The sequence below is a fragment of the Myripristis murdjan genome, chromosome 21 (genome assembly GCF_902150065.1).
Source record: "Myripristis murdjan chromosome 21, fMyrMur1.1, whole genome shotgun sequence".
NCBI lineage: Eukaryota > Metazoa > Chordata > Actinopteri > Holocentriformes > Holocentridae > Myripristis > Myripristis murdjan.
In genome coordinates, this window is record NC_044000.1 from 17,745,547 (window position 1) to 17,766,443 (window position 20,897).

At 39.4% G+C, this 20,897-nt stretch overlaps 1 protein-coding gene across 1 annotated transcript; it reads right to left on the reverse strand.

Annotated features, from left to right (window-relative positions):
• Positions 1-772: 772 nt before the first annotated feature.
• On the reverse strand, positions 773-8,013 carry slitrk5b (SLIT and NTRK-like family, member 5b). The gene is made up of 2 exons (XM_030081626.1): positions 7,841-8,013; positions 773-7,349 (listed from the first exon to the last, which is right to left on the reverse strand). Exon 2 carries the CDS (start codon positions 7,295-7,297, stop codon positions 4,703-4,705), a length of 2,595 nt encoding a protein of 864 aa, XP_029937486.1. The 5' UTR covers positions 7,298-7,349; positions 7,841-8,013; the 3' UTR covers positions 773-4,702.
• Between the last annotated feature and the right edge of the window lie 12,884 nt (positions 8,014-20,897).

The window sequence follows — 20,897 nt, forward strand, 5'->3', positions numbered from 1 at the left end:
TTAGCCCACACTCTGCCCCAATACCGTACCTCTTGTTCTATGACAAGAATTGTTTTTCTGTGTCAGGTAATTGGATGTTTCCATGGATACTAGGCCTCGGGAAAGCCATGTCTGCTAAGAATAGAGTTTATTTGCAAGTGTCTGTCAGCATCTACGCATGCAAATTTGGCTCTTGTTCATATTATACAGTTACGGATGGATCAGATCCCATTATTCCAGCTATATGAACATCACCTCTGAGACAACAAATGCATTGTTTGTTCCAATGAAGGGGTTCATCTCAACCATTTTGAATTCAAAAAGTACCAAATAAATAAATAAATAAATAATCTAAATTGGTATAAATACATTTTGTAATTCAGCCCTGGGTGTATTCTGCAGCTGACATTTACACAACTGTTTGAGCACTTGGGGCATTAGCACCAAATAATAATTTCATTTAAGTTCTTGAAGGCAGATGAAACTGTTATCACTCATACTTACTCAAAATGTCTTTGGGTGATTCTGAGAAAAACTGAAGTACTAAACTAGTCCATCTTTATTTCCGATTATGTACCAAATCTCTGTTTGTAATTTCACATTTGCATAAGTGAAATTATGACAGCGGCTAAGACTGAATATTTGAACTGCATTCTGTAATCTTTGTAATGTTCTGAAAAGATGCCAGTGGGCTTTTATGCAACATTTTCTATTCTATCTTGCCTGTGCACTTTGACATTTACTTCATGCAGCAGTTTGGAGGTTGAAGGCAAAACAGAAAGGATGTACCAAATGAATGCACATATTTTATTCATTAGCTAACAACTGAAGAAACAGCACATTTCAGATACATTTACCTCACATCCTCCTAGTTGCACTGTGTTGTTGCAATAAAGAGTCCAGGTTTTTGCACTCAAGAGCTGCAGCACATTGGCATGAAAATGCTGATGAAGCGTTCTATTTACAAAGCTGGGGTTGACATTAAAAATCACCGTTTCATATGAAAACCAAACAAAGCAGCAATTGTAATGACAATAATAATAATAATTATAATAACTGTAATAATAATAACACTGACTGAATCTCTGCTTTGCAAAGTAAACATCTGCACAGAATACAAAAGACAGTCACATTGCATCTCAACATGTTTTTGGGTTCCCAGTATTCATACCCTTGAATGTGAAAACATGTGCATTTGGTAAAATTTGATTAAGAAAAGCTGAGAGAAAAACAACATATTACAAATGTGTGATATATACAGTAAATATTGTGTATCCATGACACAGTTGCCTTTGAGCGGTAACCATGGTTGTTGCGATGCTTACAAATCAGTTTATGACAAATTCAAAGTTTATGGCAATTCATAAAAAAGTTAAAGGTGATCTGAGTAGAATTTCATCTGAATATAATATCATCAAATTAATTGTGATTAAAAAAAAAAAAAAAGGTGTTATATTGTATACCGAGTGTGCAGGGATTGTGAGCTGTTTTGTATTGGTAAATATCATGGTTGATGATGTGTTTCTTTTTTACTCTCTCTGCTGCATGTGATGAAAATTGTATCCATCTGGTCATGTGGGTCATATAATTAAGTGTACAAAGCATTTTCTCCCATCATATTACAGATAATCAAGTTAAGAACTCATACAGTTAACCAAATTATAGACACTGTAGTGTGCATGAGTGTCCATATGTATGATCTTTTATCTTTCCAGTGCTGTCACAGCTTCACAGCAATATATCAATGACAAAATCCTACTTGTAGCATCTTCAGTGTAGACACCAGGTTTACATCATGCTTCACGTTATAGACTTGTTCTTATGTATTTCCAGCTTGTAAGTAACAAGACAGATCAAGAAACATAAAACGCTAAAGTGTTTCTAAACCTGTCACAGTCAGAAGAACAGAAACCAAACAGTTTCACCCTTGAAAACAACATGAATAATGCTATGGTGTAATACATGGTGACATGCAGACAAGGTCCAGATACACCATGTCCTCTAATTAGCTGAGTTAAGATGACAGAGTCAGTGCATAATACTGCATATGTTGTGATTTTACTTTATGTATTAACACTGAGGGAAAGTCACTTCTTTGCCTACACTATTGACCCCGAAATGGCTTAGACTGCATTATTTTTGGATGATAAGCTTAGGTTTCTTTAGCACACAGAACATCCTCAAACATTTTTATGCATAAAGACAACTCTACCCAGGCATTCAAAAATTGCATTCGTTTGTTGTGCTTCTCAGACGACTAACTTGGGCTTTGCAGACTTGTACACATTTGTTTCGCTACCCTTCATTCCCTCCATAAAAAGATGCATGGAAAAACAGGCTGGTTAATTACAGTCAAATTGCAGGCATTCACGTAGTTGTGCACCAAACAGATGAGACAATGTCAAATAAATGAGACCGTGCTTTTCACTGCAATCCCACCTGTAAAAAATGGACTGAGTGAAAACGTGTCGTTAAAAATATATGAACTTTTAGAAAAATGAATGCTCAAAAATGCTTCTCCTCTGAATATTCATGTGTGTTAAATGCAGAGTAAGGGTTGAGTTGATGTGTCTCATATATGATAATTACAAATCTCTAATTTCTGAGAATCTGGGAGTGAACTGTGGTGTTGATGGATGAGGGACTGAGGGGTAGGACATTATGTACAGATTGTCAAAGTATACTCTGAACCACATATCTGGCTATATCTATGCATAGTGCAACAATGTTTTAAAACTTTTACATTTTTAGATGTGGTACTTTTATGTATACAATTATCAAACCTATGGCTATATGCACATTGGTTAACACACTGTACAATTAAGAAAGTGACATCATATTTTTGACCTGTAATAGTCAATAGTGCATTTTGTGTGCAAATAAACAAAATAAACAAAAAAGAATGACAACTGCCAGAAATTAGTGTTCATAATTTGTTTGTATAAAAATAAGCATTTAAAGTATGTATTATATGGGCCTGAGGCCACCAGATTTTTTCAATTCAAAGGTTTTTAGCTAAATTTCCCATTTCTGTATATTGAGCTTAATATTACTCAGTATTGCCATTGCACTAAGAAGAATTGTAACCAAAAGAAATGATTGAAACTATATATTCTTATATATCTCAACTAAAATAAAGCAAGTTGCTAAGTGTGCATCATAAATCAAAAATGCATGTCACAATGTGAGTTTCAAGTATTTACAGGTGCATGAAGTTTGCAGACATACATGAGAATTCTAGTTGTAAGGAGTAATTTGACTGTGAATGCTAAAAACATACCGGGCTTTAACTTTAAACTTGTGATTACAACTATATGTGATTGCATGCAAATTAGCCTTAATATCCCACGGTGTTTTCTACACTCAAACTTCATTCAGTTCCATTCTATTCCTAAATCGCAACAAAATCTACCAGTGATACACAAGCTTTGCAGAGGCATGACCGCACATGGCTATAAATCAACTTGTGAGACCTCACAAGGTTATGATGACTTCTCTAAATCACCAATTGTTGGGTGCACGCTGTGGTTTAACCTTTCATGAAACCATCCTTGCTCAGACAGTGTGACATCATATAAAACCCTGTGCAAAGCGGGTTTCCCATCCTTTCCCAGAATGCATACATAATCCTTCTGATGGCCACAGTCAGCACACCACAATTACTCAAAAGCACAAAAACGTGTTATACTGAATGAAAATAATAAATAAATAAATACTCGCGGACATTAGCTTAGGGTGACGAGATGTCCCTGTTTTCCGGAGACAGTCCCCAGATTTGGCGCTGTCCACAGAAATGTCCCCAGATTTGCCCCTTTTCAGACAGTATTAGTATTCCCAGGGGAGGTCTGGTAATTGGTCACTTTTATTTCAGGACCTGGGGAATTTTATCCCATCAAGAGGGAACATAGCCTTATTCAGACAGGATTATTATTGCAGGACAACTTTGCTTATATAATTTAGTATAGCGCATGTTGGTGATTTTAACAAATTATATGAACGGCATATAACGTATTACGTCGTTATCATCAAAATTGCTGAGAGAACACATAAATTCCATCAGATTCAAGAGTACTTCTACACCAGCCAGAGTGCTTGTAATTTCTGAATCACATACATTGATTCAAATGGTAGTAGCATTGACAGAGGACGTGTGAGCTGTCTGCAAAACAGTATAGGTTGCTTAGTAACTATGACTCCTGTGGGGACGAGAGCTCTGTGATTATCACAAATAGTTTCTCAAGAAAGGGATCAAACTCACTGAATTGGAAACCAACACAACTACCTAAATCACAGCATAATGCTTGGCATGGGGTTTATAGAGTTCTGAATGTCAAAGTTTGGTGTATTTGCATTCATTATGAGTAGACCTGAATTACTTTTCTTTGGTTCTCACAATCAAGTGACTTATTGGATAGTACTCTCAAGTATGGGCGCAAGTTGTAAGGTCTTATAAATACCAAAACTTTGTGACATGCATTTGGGACTCATGATGCACACTTTGTGATAAATCCTTAAACTAAACAGTATTCCACATTAATATTCAATCCTGTAAAGCAAAATACCAAGGAAAGCATAGCTTACAATGGACTGTGCTCAGAAAAGGTGATAAAGAGTTTTACCTATTGTTTAAAACATGGACTGATTCCTGATTGATTTCTAGTCATTTTCAATACAGGTGCGTTGTGCCACCGCATCCACGCTGACCTTCTGGAGGTCAAGTTACTCAAAACTGTGTAAATGTTGTACGCTTCTCGAGAACTTCAAGGTAATCTGGATCAATATGTAGTTTGGCCTTGAGTTCCCAGTATTCGCTCCTGTTGGGCTCAACGTAAACAGTACTTGGTGCTGTACAATAGAGTATTGTCTGTTGTATTCTCTCTGGGTGCACGTATTGATGTCTCATATCAAAGTCTGAGGTATACTGACTAGATGAATGGGCTTGATGCCTGCATGGTAAGGTATTGCTGTAGCGCGTGTGTTTGTCTGGATCTAACACATCTCTGTAGTAATACTGATCATCTTGATAAGGGGAGGAGGACTTGTTGGGGGGCTCTGAAGTAGTTACACTATATTCAGAGCTAATTACATTACTGGCTGCTTCTTCATCTGAGTTGCCCAGGAAAGCCCCGTTCAGCTCATCAAAATCTCTATATCCATCTGTTGATTTCTCTGTTGGGCCAGTCGTTCTGCATGCAGGTTCTGTGGGAGGTGGGATGTACTCATATACATGCCCAGCAGACGTTCTGACTTTGGGAATGGACCCCTTCTTGTAAAGACCATATTCCATGTTCAGAGAGCTGATGCAAGCATTCATGGAGTTATTCTGCTCATTTTGAGCCTTTTGACGTCTCTTTTTCATAGCCACGAACAATCCCGCGGCCACAAACACTGACACAATGAACATCAGCAGGAGGGCTAGAATCAACACAGATAGAGGAACAGCACTATATTGTGTGTCAGAATCCAAGGATGTTTCTATGGTGATAGTGCTGCCAGGGAATGATTCTTCCGAGGGTGGGACCACGGAGGCAAGTATATCAGAGTTATTAGGGCAGAAATTAGCTGTCTTAATGTATCTCATATCTTCCCCAGCCAGCCTCTTAGGCGAGCCACAGATGACATTGTTTACAACTGTGCCTGTGCTAAGCTGCTCCAGCCACATCTTCAAGTCCAGGATGGTACAGGAGCAATCCCAGGGATTCTCGAACAAATCTACTTGCACCAGTGTCGTAAGCTGATCTAACACACCTCTGATGGGCAGATATCGGAGATGATTATTACGAAGATTTAGTCTGGCCAACGTCAGGCCAATAAATATTCCCTCTGGTAAAGTTTTTAAGAGGTTATTGTTCAGGAAAAGAAGCTGAAGGTTGGGTACATGGTGGAAGGTGTCAGGGGCTATTTCTTTGATGACGTTGTATTCTAAATATAGGAACTGTAGGCTCTCCAATCCATAAAATATATCTATTGTAAGACGGTCTATCAAATTCCCATTCAGGTATAGTCTTCGTAAATGTGTCAAGTCACCAAAAGCTCTTTCATGTATGTGAGCTATACGATTGTTACCAAGATGAAGCAAATCTAATCCAGTTGCGTCAATAAAATCTGATCTTCGCACCACAGGGATATAATTCCCTGTGAGATACATCTTTTTGGGATTGTAAGGTTTGGGATTTAAGTCAGAGATGCGCTCAATCTTCCGCTCTTGGCAATTGACATTCAGGCCAAGGTCTGAAATTTGAAGATTGCATGTGCAGGCAGTTGGGCAATCCAAAGGCACAGGGGATTTGGTCTGATATGAAATAATTTGACCATAATTTTGTGGTTTATTAGAAGGGATACGAGCAGTGGGTCTTGACTTTAATTTGCCTGACTGGCGAGGTCCCTTGGTGGGCCTTGATGAGGACCGTGCAATCCCAGATGAGGTGAAGGAAGATGTGACTAGAGCTGGTGTGGTCCTATAGTATGCATCGGTGCTCAAATGTGGCAGGGGTGGCATCTCATATTCAGCGATGGCTCTCCTAGGGCACAGCTCTTGTTTTGAAACCTCATCAAGATCTCTCCCATGGAGCCGAAAAGGGAACTCACAAACAACATCACCAACTAGAGCTGTGTAAGATATGCTCTCGAGCCAGGTTTTCAGAGCAATCAGCTCACATGAGCAGTTCCACGGATTCTCCTCTAGTTGTAACTCCACCACGCTGCCCATGTGCTCCAACAGACCTGAATAGGGAAGCACCTTAAGCTGATTCCCCCGTAAGTCCAAGTGAGTCAATGGGACATTCTGGAAAATGTTCACAGGCAGAGCGGATATTAAGTTGTCATTTAGAATCAGGACCTCCAGATGACGAAGCTTGCTGAAGGCATTTGGCGCCACGTGAGTGATGTAATTATAATCAATCTGTAGATATTCCAGACTTTCAAGGCCAAAGAAAAACTCTTCCTTCAAGGCATCGATTTTGTTATTGTTGAGATGTAATCGTTTTAATCCCTGGAGTCCATTAAATGCTCCTGATTCAACGTCAGATATGTCATTATTGCCCAGATGTAATATTGTAAGTCCATTGTACTCGGCAAAATCATTGGCAGATAGCTTTTTCAAAAGATTCCCTGTGAGCAGTAGATGATATTGTGGGTAATACACTGGGTTTATGTCAGAGAGACTTACAATTCCTCTGTTTTCACAACTCACTGTGAGTATTCCCTCTCTTTCCTCACAGGCACACAGTCTCTGACATATTTCTCCATAGCTGTCAAACATCTCAACAGTGCACACAGAGGTTGCACTTAACAAAATGTATGAAATCCAGAGTAGCATTTTCTTGTACTGCTGGCCAAGCTCACTGTCCTGCTAAGGTATCCAATGTCATCTAGAAACAGAAGACATACAGGTAAAAAAAAAAGGCAGACTGTATTGAGAGCAACTTATGTGCAGGATGACCTCTTAAACAAACTGTAGCCTAAGTCAAAGCTACATTTGCTATTACCCAGAGGAAACTTCTGTCTGTCTGCTCAAAAAAAGCAGGATAAAAAAACAAACAAACCAAAAAAAACAACAACAACAACAACAACAACCCAAACAACTCCTTCAAGCTATGTAAAAAGCACGGCTGTGTGATGAACAAAAAGCAAGGTCAAACCAAGACATAAGCACAAAACAATGGCTAAAATCCAATGTGAAGGCAAACCATATCGCATTTACTGCTATAACATCAAATTTGCAATTTCATCATGGTTTGCATTTCCAGCTACACAAATTACTTCAGAGCACCTTTGATGAATTTTTGCATAACATAACACGCCTTGTCAGACATAAGCTACTGCATGATTTTTTTTTTTCTCTCCTGGGAAAAATACATACCTCATGCACACTGATGAAGATGCATGCTCGTTAAGTATCTCAACGTAGCTTTCATTTTAATCCGTCAAACGTATGAAATATCTATTCAGTGCAAGCAAGTTCGCCGTTTCTAATGCACCAAAGAGGATGAAAGAAATGCTGATCGACCATATCTGCCAAATGCTTCTCTTTTACCACGCTGTGCCGGAGGAGACACAGCTATGCCTGGTAACAAAGTTGCTTATTCGGTCTCTCTCTCTCTCTCTCTCTCTCTCTCTCTCTCTCTCTCTCTCTCTCTCTCTCTCTCGCTCTCGCTCTCTCTCGGTGACGTGCACACGCTCACATACACACGCAACCAGTCTGCGTGCACGTGGACGCGCACAGACGCACAAACACACACGCACACAAGTCGGGAGAATGTCAAGTCATTTCATGCACAAAGAATTAGCTTATTGGAGCGTCATACCCACATCCCGAAAAGATTTTGGCCTACCTAAGGAAACATACCTCCAGAAAAAAAAAAAAAAAAATCTGTCATGCATGCATGCGACTGAACTCGATTCTCGATCCGTCATGTGCTCCAATAGGTAGTTGAACGGTTTATCATGTTAATCAGTGTGAATATAAAATCTGCATAGGAGTGATGAAGTCACAGCGTCAGCGTTTCATAATGCAAACAGGCTGGGGAAGGGATGCAAGCTGCAGTATGTAAGCAATGTCAAAATTGTTAGAATGGCTTGTAATAAGCCTTTCAACGCCACAAAAGGGACGACTGGCAGTGCAGTGTATTCACATCCCATCTGCTATTTTTGGACATCTCACCTCAAATAAGAGTTGACCCAAGTGACAGTGTTTATCGGCTGCCCTGCAAGAGCTTGGCCATTCAGACTGTTGACTTCCAGTCTATATCAAATCTGCCACTCACAAGCAGTTGCTTTCGGTTTGTTATTGTGTTATTGTTCAGGCATTATATTTTGTCAACATCCTGGAGACAGCAAACCCTTGAATGAACTGTCACATGGCCTATTTCCCCTCATCAAATTGCATCACTTTGTACCTAGTATGCTCTGTGCAGATCTGCCTTAATGATGTCACTCTTCCATTCATAGTAATGAGAGAAACCAGTTTTCTGCAAGTAAAATTTAAAAAATGGGCCATTTTGATAGTCGGCCTGTACCAACGCCTACAACGCCTACCCATTATGCATATCACGTATTTCAAATCAATTCCCCCGTGGCAGCACAATGTTTAAACATTTAAACATTTAACTATAATACACTGTTGCAATGAAATGGTGCAATATTTGCCTGTTTGTTTATTCATATTAATAAGGTTGTCTATGAGTCATGCAGAGTGTGACTCTTCATGACTCAGTCCTCTTATTCAGTGTGTTTCCACCTGGTCTTAATGAAAACCAAACAGCAGGTCAGGCAGTTGCATAATTAGCATCTATTATTAAATTCACTCATTTTTATTCATAGACCTACCATTTGAAGACTTAGCACATGTTGCATTAACCCACACTATTGTGTCACGTGCAGTTTTGTTTCACAGAGCAAAAGGTGAAGGGAAGACCTGCCCTAACCTCAACCTGACATGCTGTCACTCATGTGGAAACATGTCAAGTATCATTGTGTATCACTGTGTCCTCATGTAGCTGTATCCATCATCCTCTCTGCTTGTTTCTTGCTCACATGAGAGGAGAGCAGGCACATCAGGGACACAGCCTGTGGCACATATTAAAGAGTATGAAGTCTGTATTCAGCTTGAACGCATTTCATTTGTGCCTCTATTTCCCTTGCCCTCAGAGATTTACACTGCAAACTGGGCGGGGCCCTCGGCTTCAGCCAAACCCTATCATTACACCACTATTTGTGCATAAATTAGCATTAATGTGTGTTGAAACATGATAAGCAAACGATACAGCTGGCTTAGACTGTATCTTGTTACTGGAGAAATAGCTGTAACTGCAAAGGTCTGAATGACAGCAGTTGGCTCTATTGTTTGAATATCAGTTAAATATTCATTCAAGTTTGGCTATGTGTGTGCTGTGTATTTGTGTCAATGCGTGCACATGCACATCTTCACACATATATCAGTGTGTCTCATGCAATTTGATATTTCATGTATACCCATGGTCATGAAGTACAGAAAGAACATGAGAAACATACAGACCAAGGCGCAGTTTGAGCCCCCATTTGATATCTTTTCAAGTCTTCCATGACACTGAACATAATGTTTACCAACTGGGAGCAGGAGAGTATACTCCCTCGCCATACACGGACACATGCACACATGCACATGCACACAGAATCAGCATAACAAATGACTGGAAGAAAATGATGATGACTCACAATTATGGCCTCCGAGGTCAGAAATACACAAATGGATTTGGAGCTGTGCCACACTGGATGATGGGTAGGGCTTTTGATATATGTTCCTTACAGATGGTACGTCGCACTTTGTCATCTGGATCCAGCTGGAGCACACAAGAACGCTATGCATCCAAGTGAACTGTTTGCCATTGTCTGGCAGGATTTATTATAAGATTACTGTCATAGTAAATAGGATTTTCAAAGCCCTTTGTTTCAACAGAAGTGATGGTGCACATCAAACTATGAAGCTACATACATACATTTTGTCAGTATATCAAAAGGATTGAGCCAGCATTTTTATTGAGAAAGCTAATATTATCTGAGTTTTAGTCCACATATAAAATCCTCTAAAGCTTGTGTCCCAGACTGTTCTACTTATCCCAGTAAATATAATCCCTCCAATATTAGCACAAATGGTCTCGCATAAATTCATGTAATCTGATAAAAATGATCCCTTAAAGCACAGTCTCCACTTCTTATACATTGCTTGAGAGTTAAAACTGTATTTCATTGCGGCCATGATTTGACATACCAGAGCTTTGGAATACCCAGGCTATTTTATTTATTTATCCATTTATTTTTTCATGTCAAGGGCCCCTGAATGCATGCACATTGTATGACAGACCCATAATTGAAGATTTTGTCCTCAGGCATAGCATCTGAAAGGCCTTTTTTTTTTTTTTTTTTTTGTTAGGTATAAAATTAAACCCTAACTGTTTTTGCTGTACTGGGAACACTGTCTATGCTGTGAGTCATTCATTCTCTCATTGTGCTAACTTTTTAGTGAGTGAAATAAAAGTGGAATTAACCTGTAGGCCTGACACATAACCCCTAGAGGACCCCTGACGGTCCCTGCACCCTATTTTGGGAACCACTGCTCCAGATAACAAGAAAAGAAACACAAACAGATGTTCTGCTAGCTGCTATGGTGCCACCTTTTGGTGGATTTCAAAAATACAATCGGTTATGCCTGGTGACAAGCACTACAAGACCAGGGAGATTAAAAGACAAAATAAAGGCCAATTAAATGAGTTCACAGAGGCAAAATGGTTGTAACTGACTTTAAATGGTGCGAGAAAGGCTGTGACTAATTAATTCTTCTGTGTGTGTTATGGCAAATAAAGCTGGTAGGTGCATTCCTTTTTGTGCGGGGAAATGTGTGCTTACTTCCACCTGCACAACACGCACTGCAAATAGGAGAGGCTTTTGACATTTAGGGGAAAGATATGTAGGACAAAGGAGAATGATTATCAATGGTGATCTCAAGGAGCAAAATTGCAAAGCATGTCTTCATGTGAGTGATATTAGTGATATCTGCTCTAGCAGTTTACATCACAGATGAAACATGTGACATTTTGTATTGAATGAATCAGGCTACTGAGCCTTTGCAGACTGCCTGTTGGGAGAGAGCTGGTGCAATTTCTTGGTATGCTGGGTAGGGTAGAGAGAATAATTTACCGTTACTAGTTGAAAGTAAATTTTTCATAGATGGGACTGAATCCAATTACCCTTTACATGTTTGGAGGATTACAAGTTTAGACAATAATTTATTTACTGTAGAAACATGAGTGATAAGTACAGCAAGGCATGATTCCTTTGAACTGTAATTGTTTCTAACAACCGTTACAGTTCAGGTGTGACTTCAGACATGAGAGAACTGCCTATTTGAGAGCCCAGTAAACCGCTCAGGCCAAACACAGCTAGAACACAGCGTTTTCCAACAATGATAGCTGAAAATGAAAAACTATTGGTATCTTTGATTATAGCTATTACACTGCCATGACATAAGTGGCAAGTGGAATTGCCTGCAGTTAGTTCAAAATGCTTCTGTAAGACCTCTGACCAGAACCAAGAGAAGAGAGCACTTCACTCCAACAGCTCCTGGTTTATACTGGCGCACAGTAAAAGTGTGAATTTTATTTAAGGTTTTGTTGGTAATGCGCTGCACGTCTCCAGCACCTCTTCTTTTTTTCTGTCCTTTTTTGCTGTCTTCTTCCTTTTCCTCTTGTTAATTCCACTTTTATTCTCATTCTCATTCTTATTCTTACTTTTATTCGCATACTTATTCGTATCATTTTATTCATACAGACACTTTGAGTAAACATATTTGAGATAACTAACATAACAGGCAAATCAACCAATTTAGAAAAACACTTGTGGTTTCACCTGCAGCCTCAGGGTGTCACTGCTGACTTAGAAAACCTTGCTGTCAACTTACCTCCAGTGCTTGAGCCTTTCAGGCTGTCTCATAGCAGCACAGCTTGGGGAAATTCTCTCTTAATTTAATGATCACTTGCTTGTGCTTTACCTCATCTTGTCTCACATTATTTTTTTAAGCAAAAACACATTAAAATGGTAATCAGGCTACATTGTAAAAACAAATGAATCAAGCTCATTAATTAGTGTTTTTTGTAATTTAGAGACATTATGAGAAGCTCCATGGGAGTGTATTGCTTCATCTGGTCACAAATACTATATATCTAAAGGACATTACATAAGCCGCCACTTAGAAATGATGCAAGCTCTGGCTGTGAAAATAGAAAGTCTCATTGCGAGGACAGCTATTCGCTGCCTTCACAAGTCTTCCTTGTTGCTGATGGGAGAGAGATAAAGTCATGACATGTTCACTGAGGTCAATTGCTGTGTGGTGTCTGTATGTACCTAGATAGCAGGAGGGCTTCCTACCCTCTTAATTAAATACTACATTCACCTTATCTCTGTTCCTTGTGCTGACAAGGCTCTCCTGCAAACTGAAGACATCTTTTCTCTGGCTGACCGATCAAATGCTAATTAATAAACAAACAAACAAAAAATTGCCATGCAGGTCTTGAATGAATGGATGTGCCACGGTTCTCAGAGGACTACAAAAACCCCACTGCTAATCTGATGCAGTAAGATCTTTCCAAGCTTTATCTTTGACTGAGATGACTCAGGAGCCGAGGTAATTACCTTGGTTAGAGGGGTCATTGTGGAACATAATGGAAAAAGTAGCAGGGTGAGGAGTTGGACTTAGTTAGATTTAACCAAGCATGAGCAAGGACACCAAATGGAATTTCAAGAGAACAAGAATATGTCTGCTGTGTGAACTTATTTAATCAGCCGGTGGAGGAGGGAAAACAGATGCAGCAACATTTCACTGTGCCATTACAGTGACATGCATGTTGACAATCAAAATTTGACAGTTTTGGCATTTTGTACTCAGAATATTTCCGTTTTGAAATTAATTTTTTGGCTAACACACAGAACTACTTTGATTGTCAAGTGTTGATACCTTACTTACTTTTTTCCCAAAGAAACAGGTTGTTAGAGAATTCCCCACAGAGAAGAGACAAACAGTGGATTGAAAAAGTGTGGCAGCAGGGTACTTTGAGCTTTATTTAGCTATGTGCCTTTAATTCCTAGGGGGACTGGGTGCGTCAGCTATTGCTCACAACAGGTCCCTGATTACAACTGCAGCATTAAAAACGCAGGTCTGTATGATGTTGCCACGGTAACACACATTGTGTCTTTTATGACAGCTTCTGCTCACATCTCCTGGTTGATCGTAGGATACACCCATAATAGCACCCATCTTGAATTGTATTAATTTCCTGTATTAGACGAGTTACGGTGTTGCATACCAGTTTCTATTGATATATTTTGCTCTCACAGCTTTGCTTTCAGTGTGCACATGTACTCTTTCATTTATTTGTTTACATAGTGCGTTATAATTTGTTTACACTAGGTGCTTGTGCATATGTGTGTGTACTCAGCGTGCGTGCGAGTGTGATTGTGTGTGCATGCCTGCCTGCATGCGTCAACATGTGTTGGTGTTGCTTGGTGTTATGTCCCTGTTCCGCACCAGTGGTGATCATTCAACTGACCATCTCCCTCACCTCTCTCTCCCCCTGCTCCCGTGTGGATTTAGTTATAAAGCAGGGAAGAGCACCGGCTGAGACGACATAAACAGCATAAGTATTTTTATCACGTTTATCAGACCATCCACCATCCAAACAGTTATGGAGTTGCTTTCATTTTCAGCTCATATTTGTATAGCCCCAGGCAGTAACCTAGAGTAATACCTGGTGGCAGACAGGACTCAGACAGTTGTACATCACTGATGCATTAATGTCTCTACTCAATTACTTTGGAGAGTCTATGTTTTTGAAATGTTATTTAACCCGTCTAATAGCACAGTTTCTCACTGTCAACCCCAATCAATATTTCATCTGAATATGCATGGGGATAGAAGTATAGTCTGTATATTCATTTTGCCTGGGTTCTCTGTATGGCTGCTACCCAGATGAGAAGTCAGCCTGTACTGCATACTTAATTGCAAATTCAAAGGGTAAAGGGATAATTACTTGCCATCAGTGTGCATGAGAGAGAGAGGGACTTTGAGTGTGAGCATGCAAGAGCAGATACAATGTGGGGTCTGCCTAAAATAGAGCCAGATTTTCACATTAACACATGATCACACTGTTAAGTCATTCAAAAATGTGTGTTGAACAGTGTCCTGAAATCTCTGACTGTTCATCTGAGCGTTGCACCCCGTAGACCTTATTTCTGGTTGTGTCGTGTTTGTGCGTGCAGAGCTGGTATCTCATGAGCCGGCTCCGTTGAGTATTGTTTGTGTTGTTATGAGGATTCAATAAGCACACATTGGTATCAGTTGAAAGATAATCTTCCCAACTTTCATTCCAGCCTCATTACACCTTTGTTCAATGAACAGATTTGTGTGTCATTTGAGCTTTTGGAAAGGTCCCATTCCCCCTTTTGCCTTCACAGTTTCTTGCTGAAAACAATGTACTTTTTTTGGGGTTTATTTCGACCTGTAGGAATTTCAAAGACAGAATATTCCAGCTGTGGGCTACCTCCAAGGACCCTGACACTTAAAAGGACCATGCGTTCACATATTTGGGGGTTGTTTTGGGGCCTTGAATTCTATGAAGACTTCAAAGAATAATGGGATAATTATTGTACTTACCACCAGAGGGAAAGAGAAAAAGAGGGAGAGAGAGAGAGAGCGAGAGAGTGAGAGAGAGAGATTGAGAGAGTGCAAGAGAGACAGAGAGAGGGAGGGATGAGGAGAAAGAAAAGAGAAAAAAGAAAGAGATAAGGGAATAATGGGTGCTCAAAATAGACAATAAATCTAATAGGGTGCAAATTGAATGGAAATATGCTTTCACAGGAACATCAAATCTAGGATTATCATTATCAACTTTCAGGCTGTGCTCTCATCTTGCCTTCCTTTTCGTTTATTTAGTGGGGGATTTCATGTTGTTAGAGTTTGATAATGCTGAATATCTTTTTCCAGTATGGACTTCTTTCTCCCATAAAATCAGCTGGTGTAAGCATTGCTGATAGCACCGTTCTCCCGCTGATTAAATTGCAATCGATTTCTGCCAAATGTCAGGAAACACAAGAGTCTAGCGCCATTTAATGTGTGTCAGATGAGTGTTGAAGGTAAGGGTCTGCGTTATCACTCAAGTGTCACACAAGCTACAGAATGACAGGGCGGTGCCAGGGGTTTAATTGGCGTTAACACTTGTGGTGTGGGACTAAGGCTCAAGTCTCCTAGGCAATGCCCAGTCACATGTGAGTGAAGAGAGGCATTCAGCAGGGGTTGCAGGGAAGCAGCTATATTTATGTACTAAATTGAATTTAAAGGGGGATTTTTGTTATAGCCATACAACAGTATGGAGATCGATGGTGTGCATGACTACTTCAGAAATAATGAAAAACAATGACATGGGGAAAAAAAATAAATAAATAAAAAATTAACCAACAATGATGCTGACTCATGGGTTTTAAATGATAACAGTCTATTTGATCATTGTGTCTGCAAATTAATTTTGTTGCATAAGACTCCTCCCACATGTGAATACATTCATGCAAAATATCCTTAAATTTACTTTTAAGGGTCAGTTCATACCTGTGGTTACTATTGCAGTGGCAGAGCTGTGCTCAGAAAATAATTCATGCCACATTAAAAAAAAAAAAAAAAAAAAAAAAAAGGAAAAAGCCGCTTGACAAGACAATTGACTCAAAGCTAAGATTATAAACACCAATTAGTCAAGTAATGGACTAGGAGGGGGCAGTCAGCCCTGGTCAACACGCTCAGTTTAGGGTTTCAAAGACCTGAGATGATTATTCTTTTGGATTACCTAAATGACTTTGCAGAGAAAAGGCCATTAATCAAAGGCACCCTCTGGTCAGGAAATGGCTCCATACAAAATATCTACAACCTTCTCATTTCAGCATGGAGATTTCTGGCAAAGCTATAAAGCACGGTGTCATGAATGACTGGCCCTTCTCCAAACCCATTAATGATGTGATGATTGAACTCTCATTCACAGAATAACCCAAGACACTTAAAATGTCATATCAGGTTTGTCAGCATAGATTGTTCTGACAGCCCAAGGTCACATGGACATGGACTTGATGTCTCTTGTTACCATTTTACTTCTGCAGCACTTACCATACTCTATACTATAGAATAGTTTTTCCCCAATGAAAGAAAGCTATTACACACCTGACATAGACTTCAAATTTAAAAAAAAAAAAAAAAAAAAAAATGAAATGTATAAGTGGTGCATTGACTCAATATGATGTGGTAGCCACCCACAAAAACTTATCATGAACTTGTGTATAAAATTGGAGACACGGATCCTATTTCGCTTAGTGTAGCTTTGATGCCTGAATTTGTGGCATAGTCAGTTGTATTGAAATTTCCTGATGATGTTTCTTGCACTGTCAACAAGGGTGAATTCTATTCCACTTTCACGAAAGTAAGCCATTCACCGTTACTGTGCAGCGGTAAGTGGTCAAAGGAGGGAACAAGGCCGATGGATATGAAACAACCCTTTCAGCCATGGATGGCCATGGACACATCAACTGCCTTTGTCAACGTAACTAAATGGGCATTTTGAGCACATAAGCACTGTGACACTGATGATCAAATCAGGACAGTGTTAAGATTTATATTTATATGTACATGTATATGTATACACACATATCTGACCATAAAATGCAGCCTTAAAATGTTTGAAATACCAATTGCCTGTATTTTCAGAAGTGGCCTGCTTTATGCATTATATTATGATTCTTTTTTAGAAAATTGTTTTATTTTATTATTATTATTTTTTTGCTTCAGGCAATATGTTGGTAGGTTGGTTTGTTTTGATCATCGAGATGTTTTTTTTTTTTTTTTTTTTTTTTTGAGTTATTTGTTTTTATCAGTGAGGAGGCATATGGAGGTGTTGGATTGTGGGATAAACTTCATGCCGGAAGGTTACATTTCATATCCCTCGCTCAGGGGAGAGAAAAAAAAAAATAAGGGATCAAGGGAATGTAAATGCTCCCTCACCTCATCTAAGTTAGAATGAAACTCCACTTTGGCAGCCATTTTCATCCACATATTTGGAGGTTCCAACTTGAACACAGGGAAAGGAATACTGAAAAGAACACATTTGCCTTCAGAAATTGAATGAAATCTTGCCAGGGATTTGGTGATAAGAGTTTATGGCTTGAAGAGATCCATATTTTGTCAAATCACAGACGAGTGCTTGGCTGAGCTGTTGATGAATGACATTGATAAATATTTGTCAGCAGTAAAAGTGACATTGGAAAGGCGAATTAGTTAAGTTACCGTAGGACTATTTAGGACTATTAGAGTTCTGGCACTATTTTCTGGGTTAGATGCTTCTTCTGTGTTGGAGATAGGCAGCTTTGAGGGCTGAAATGAGAGTGGGGTGGGTAGGGAGTATAGAATCACAGACTAAAGCAGAGGAATGTGTGAATATTTGCAGAGGAAAAGTTGGTGCCACTTAATGCAAACTGGGATGAGCTGGGGATTCAGCTCATTTTTTGTTGAATTGCCTACAGCAGTGCAGATGTGTTTGGCTTTGTCTGGACTTTAAGTAAGCAGTAAACAGACATCATAAAATGAATTTGGAAATATGACCTCGCAGTCATTTCACGAAGACATATTTGCAAATCCAAATGGAATAACTAAAGATTTGACTGTGGCAAACTCTCAGAGAGAGAGAGGAGATGGTGGCTGTGTGGACAAACCGCCCACTGATCCAAGCAGTACTTATCCAGGGATTCACTCCTGGTCATGATAGTTATTGCCTGAAAAGACAAAGTGGGGCCTTTCCCAGCAGAAGGTAGATAATGCTAAATTCCTAGTGATTGATGGCATTGCATTTGACAAGGATAACTGTCAACTGGTTGTTTGAAGGCATTTCATCTCTTTCACTCGGTATCCCTGCCGACACCAAAAATAAGATAAAGCTCAATTTTGGGACTTTTATTAACCTCTAATCAGTATAAATGTAGCACTGCAGAAAATCGGAGGTTTCTGACTTTCATTATGCCGTATTATCATCACAGAGGTCCCTGATGCTTTTCTAATTGACCCTCACTATCCGTTTTTGTCTTGTTACACTCAACTTAACTAAATGTTCTTTCTTGCAGTAGCATTAAGGGAGAAATATGTATCAGCTTGTCCGAAGCCTAGTGCAATGTAGCTCTCAAGTCCACATCTCACATTAGTTTGTATGCATTGAACAACAGCCCGGTTGGGAAGACATTATAAAGATGAGCAAAAACCCTCGATGAAAGGACAGTTATGGCCCATTAACTGCTACATACAAGGCCATGCAGCTTTTTTTTTTTAGAGAAGACTCAAGCACTTTCATCATTGGTTTGGTTTTCAGATGGTATAGTGAACATGGACAGGATAGAGAGGAGAGATATAACAGCTTAGCATGCTATTAGATTCCATCCCATGCATGGGCTGAAAATGAATGATTTCCCAGGAGGGTACACTAATCCACTCATGTACCATGGCACCTTGTCATGCACCTCTACAACCAAATCATATTTTTATCCTGGTGTGAGGTCTTGCTACTTACATGCAGTTCGGTCGCCAGCAAAATTATTTAAGTTTCAGAACTCGTTCTTGTAACGTTATGGAGCGTTCTTGGTAACAATTTACATCGGCCATGAGCATTCAGAATTGATTTATTACACATTTATAAATAGACTGTGAGACAGCTGCATCCAAATGCATTCATGTCAGATCTGTAATAACTCTATGAACATTGCATTTTGGCTGATCTATGCACTCAGTATGACTCCATCAGTGACCTATCAACTAGAGTGATCATACCACAACACTCACAGATGTTTGCAGATAATTTCAAGCTGACATTGGTCGTGACTGGATATGCCTACACTTAATCAGTGGTAGAAAGAGTACTAGAAGGTGCTACTCAAGTAGGAGTATTGCTACTTTGCTGATACAACAATGGAAACAGTAACTTTGTCAGATGCAATGGTTTCCATGCAATTCCAAAAAGACCAGGCTACAAAGCTGAAATCATATTCTTTTAATTGGAATTTTGGAAATTAATAAAGTGCATCAACAAAGTAAACCCAAATTAATCCTCTCATCTGTGCTGACTGATCGTTCAAGCCTTGACAATTAGTCAGTTTGTGGTGGTCCACTTTCTGATGCTTACAGAGAGCCTACAATTGTATTCTTTGATGGATATGATCATAATGTAGCTAACTGTAATTCTTCAGTAAAAATCCACTTGAGTAAAAGTAATTATCGCAAAAAAGGACAATTACACACAAGGTTACTCGTTTGTAGTAACATGAATAAATGCAAATAGATGTATTTAATCGAAACACAGGCTTATGTGACCCACTGAAAGTCACTTTGTGATCTGTTGGCAACCCTTGTGTTCAGTCATTGTTTCAACTTGTTTGTCCTTATGCGGTGCTGCAGCCCATACACTGGACAGAAGGAAAGGAAACACTCTGGACAGGTCAGCAGGACATTGCAGGGCTAACACAGATGGACAGACGTGCTCACACTCACACCTGTGAACAACTGAGACTCTCTACTCCATGCCTTTGAAATGCACAGAAACTGCAGCACATTTATCATAAAACAGAGAGCGCATGTATAAACTCCATGCAAAAAGGACCGTACTGCCTTCACTCAGTGAATTCTGATAATGATATATGACTATATTTACATGTAGAGAGAATTAGGTTATTAACCCAGTTATTCAAGTAACCCAGTTTTTGGTCAGCATATGTAAACATTATCACTCAGAATAACCTGGGTATACTCACACTCCAATTATGAAGCCTGGTTTGCCATCATATTTAACCGGTTACTGCTGCATATAAACATATCACTTTGTTTGACGACATAACAGATTCACTGCTGACTTACACAGCATTACAGGTGCAGCTTGATGTCAACACAAATCATGCTGGTGAGTATTACTTACTATTAGCCTGCTATTACTGTTGGGATCATCATTTCTTTCCCCTGTATTAGATGTAACCTACTTTTGCTCAGTCACAGAGGGAGGGGGTGGCTGGCAGTTGCTTTTCATACTTTTTTTGCTGGCAAACCATTTTATCTGTGGGAAGGGGACCACAGGTGGACAGAAATATTCTGTTAATTGGTTTATTCATGTCAACAGGAATACTCATTCGCAGGGTGTCAAAGTTGCATGCAAACAGTTTGACCTGAATGAGACCTTAAACAGACTATGGCCAATAGCTTGGCTTCTTGTGTATTTAAAGTCACTGGTGCATGGGAGAGAATCTCCCTCTACTAAATATTCTTGGAATTTGCCAGTCTACAAGGAAGGATCCTCTTTTTGAACAACCCAGCGGCTGCAGCCAGTGCA

What these genes read in the sequence shown, in the direction of transcription:
- slitrk5b (XM_030081626.1), bottom strand. Translation starts at nt 7,297, where the DNA reads ATGCTACTCTGGATTTCATACATTTTGTTAAGTGCAACCTCTGTGTGC.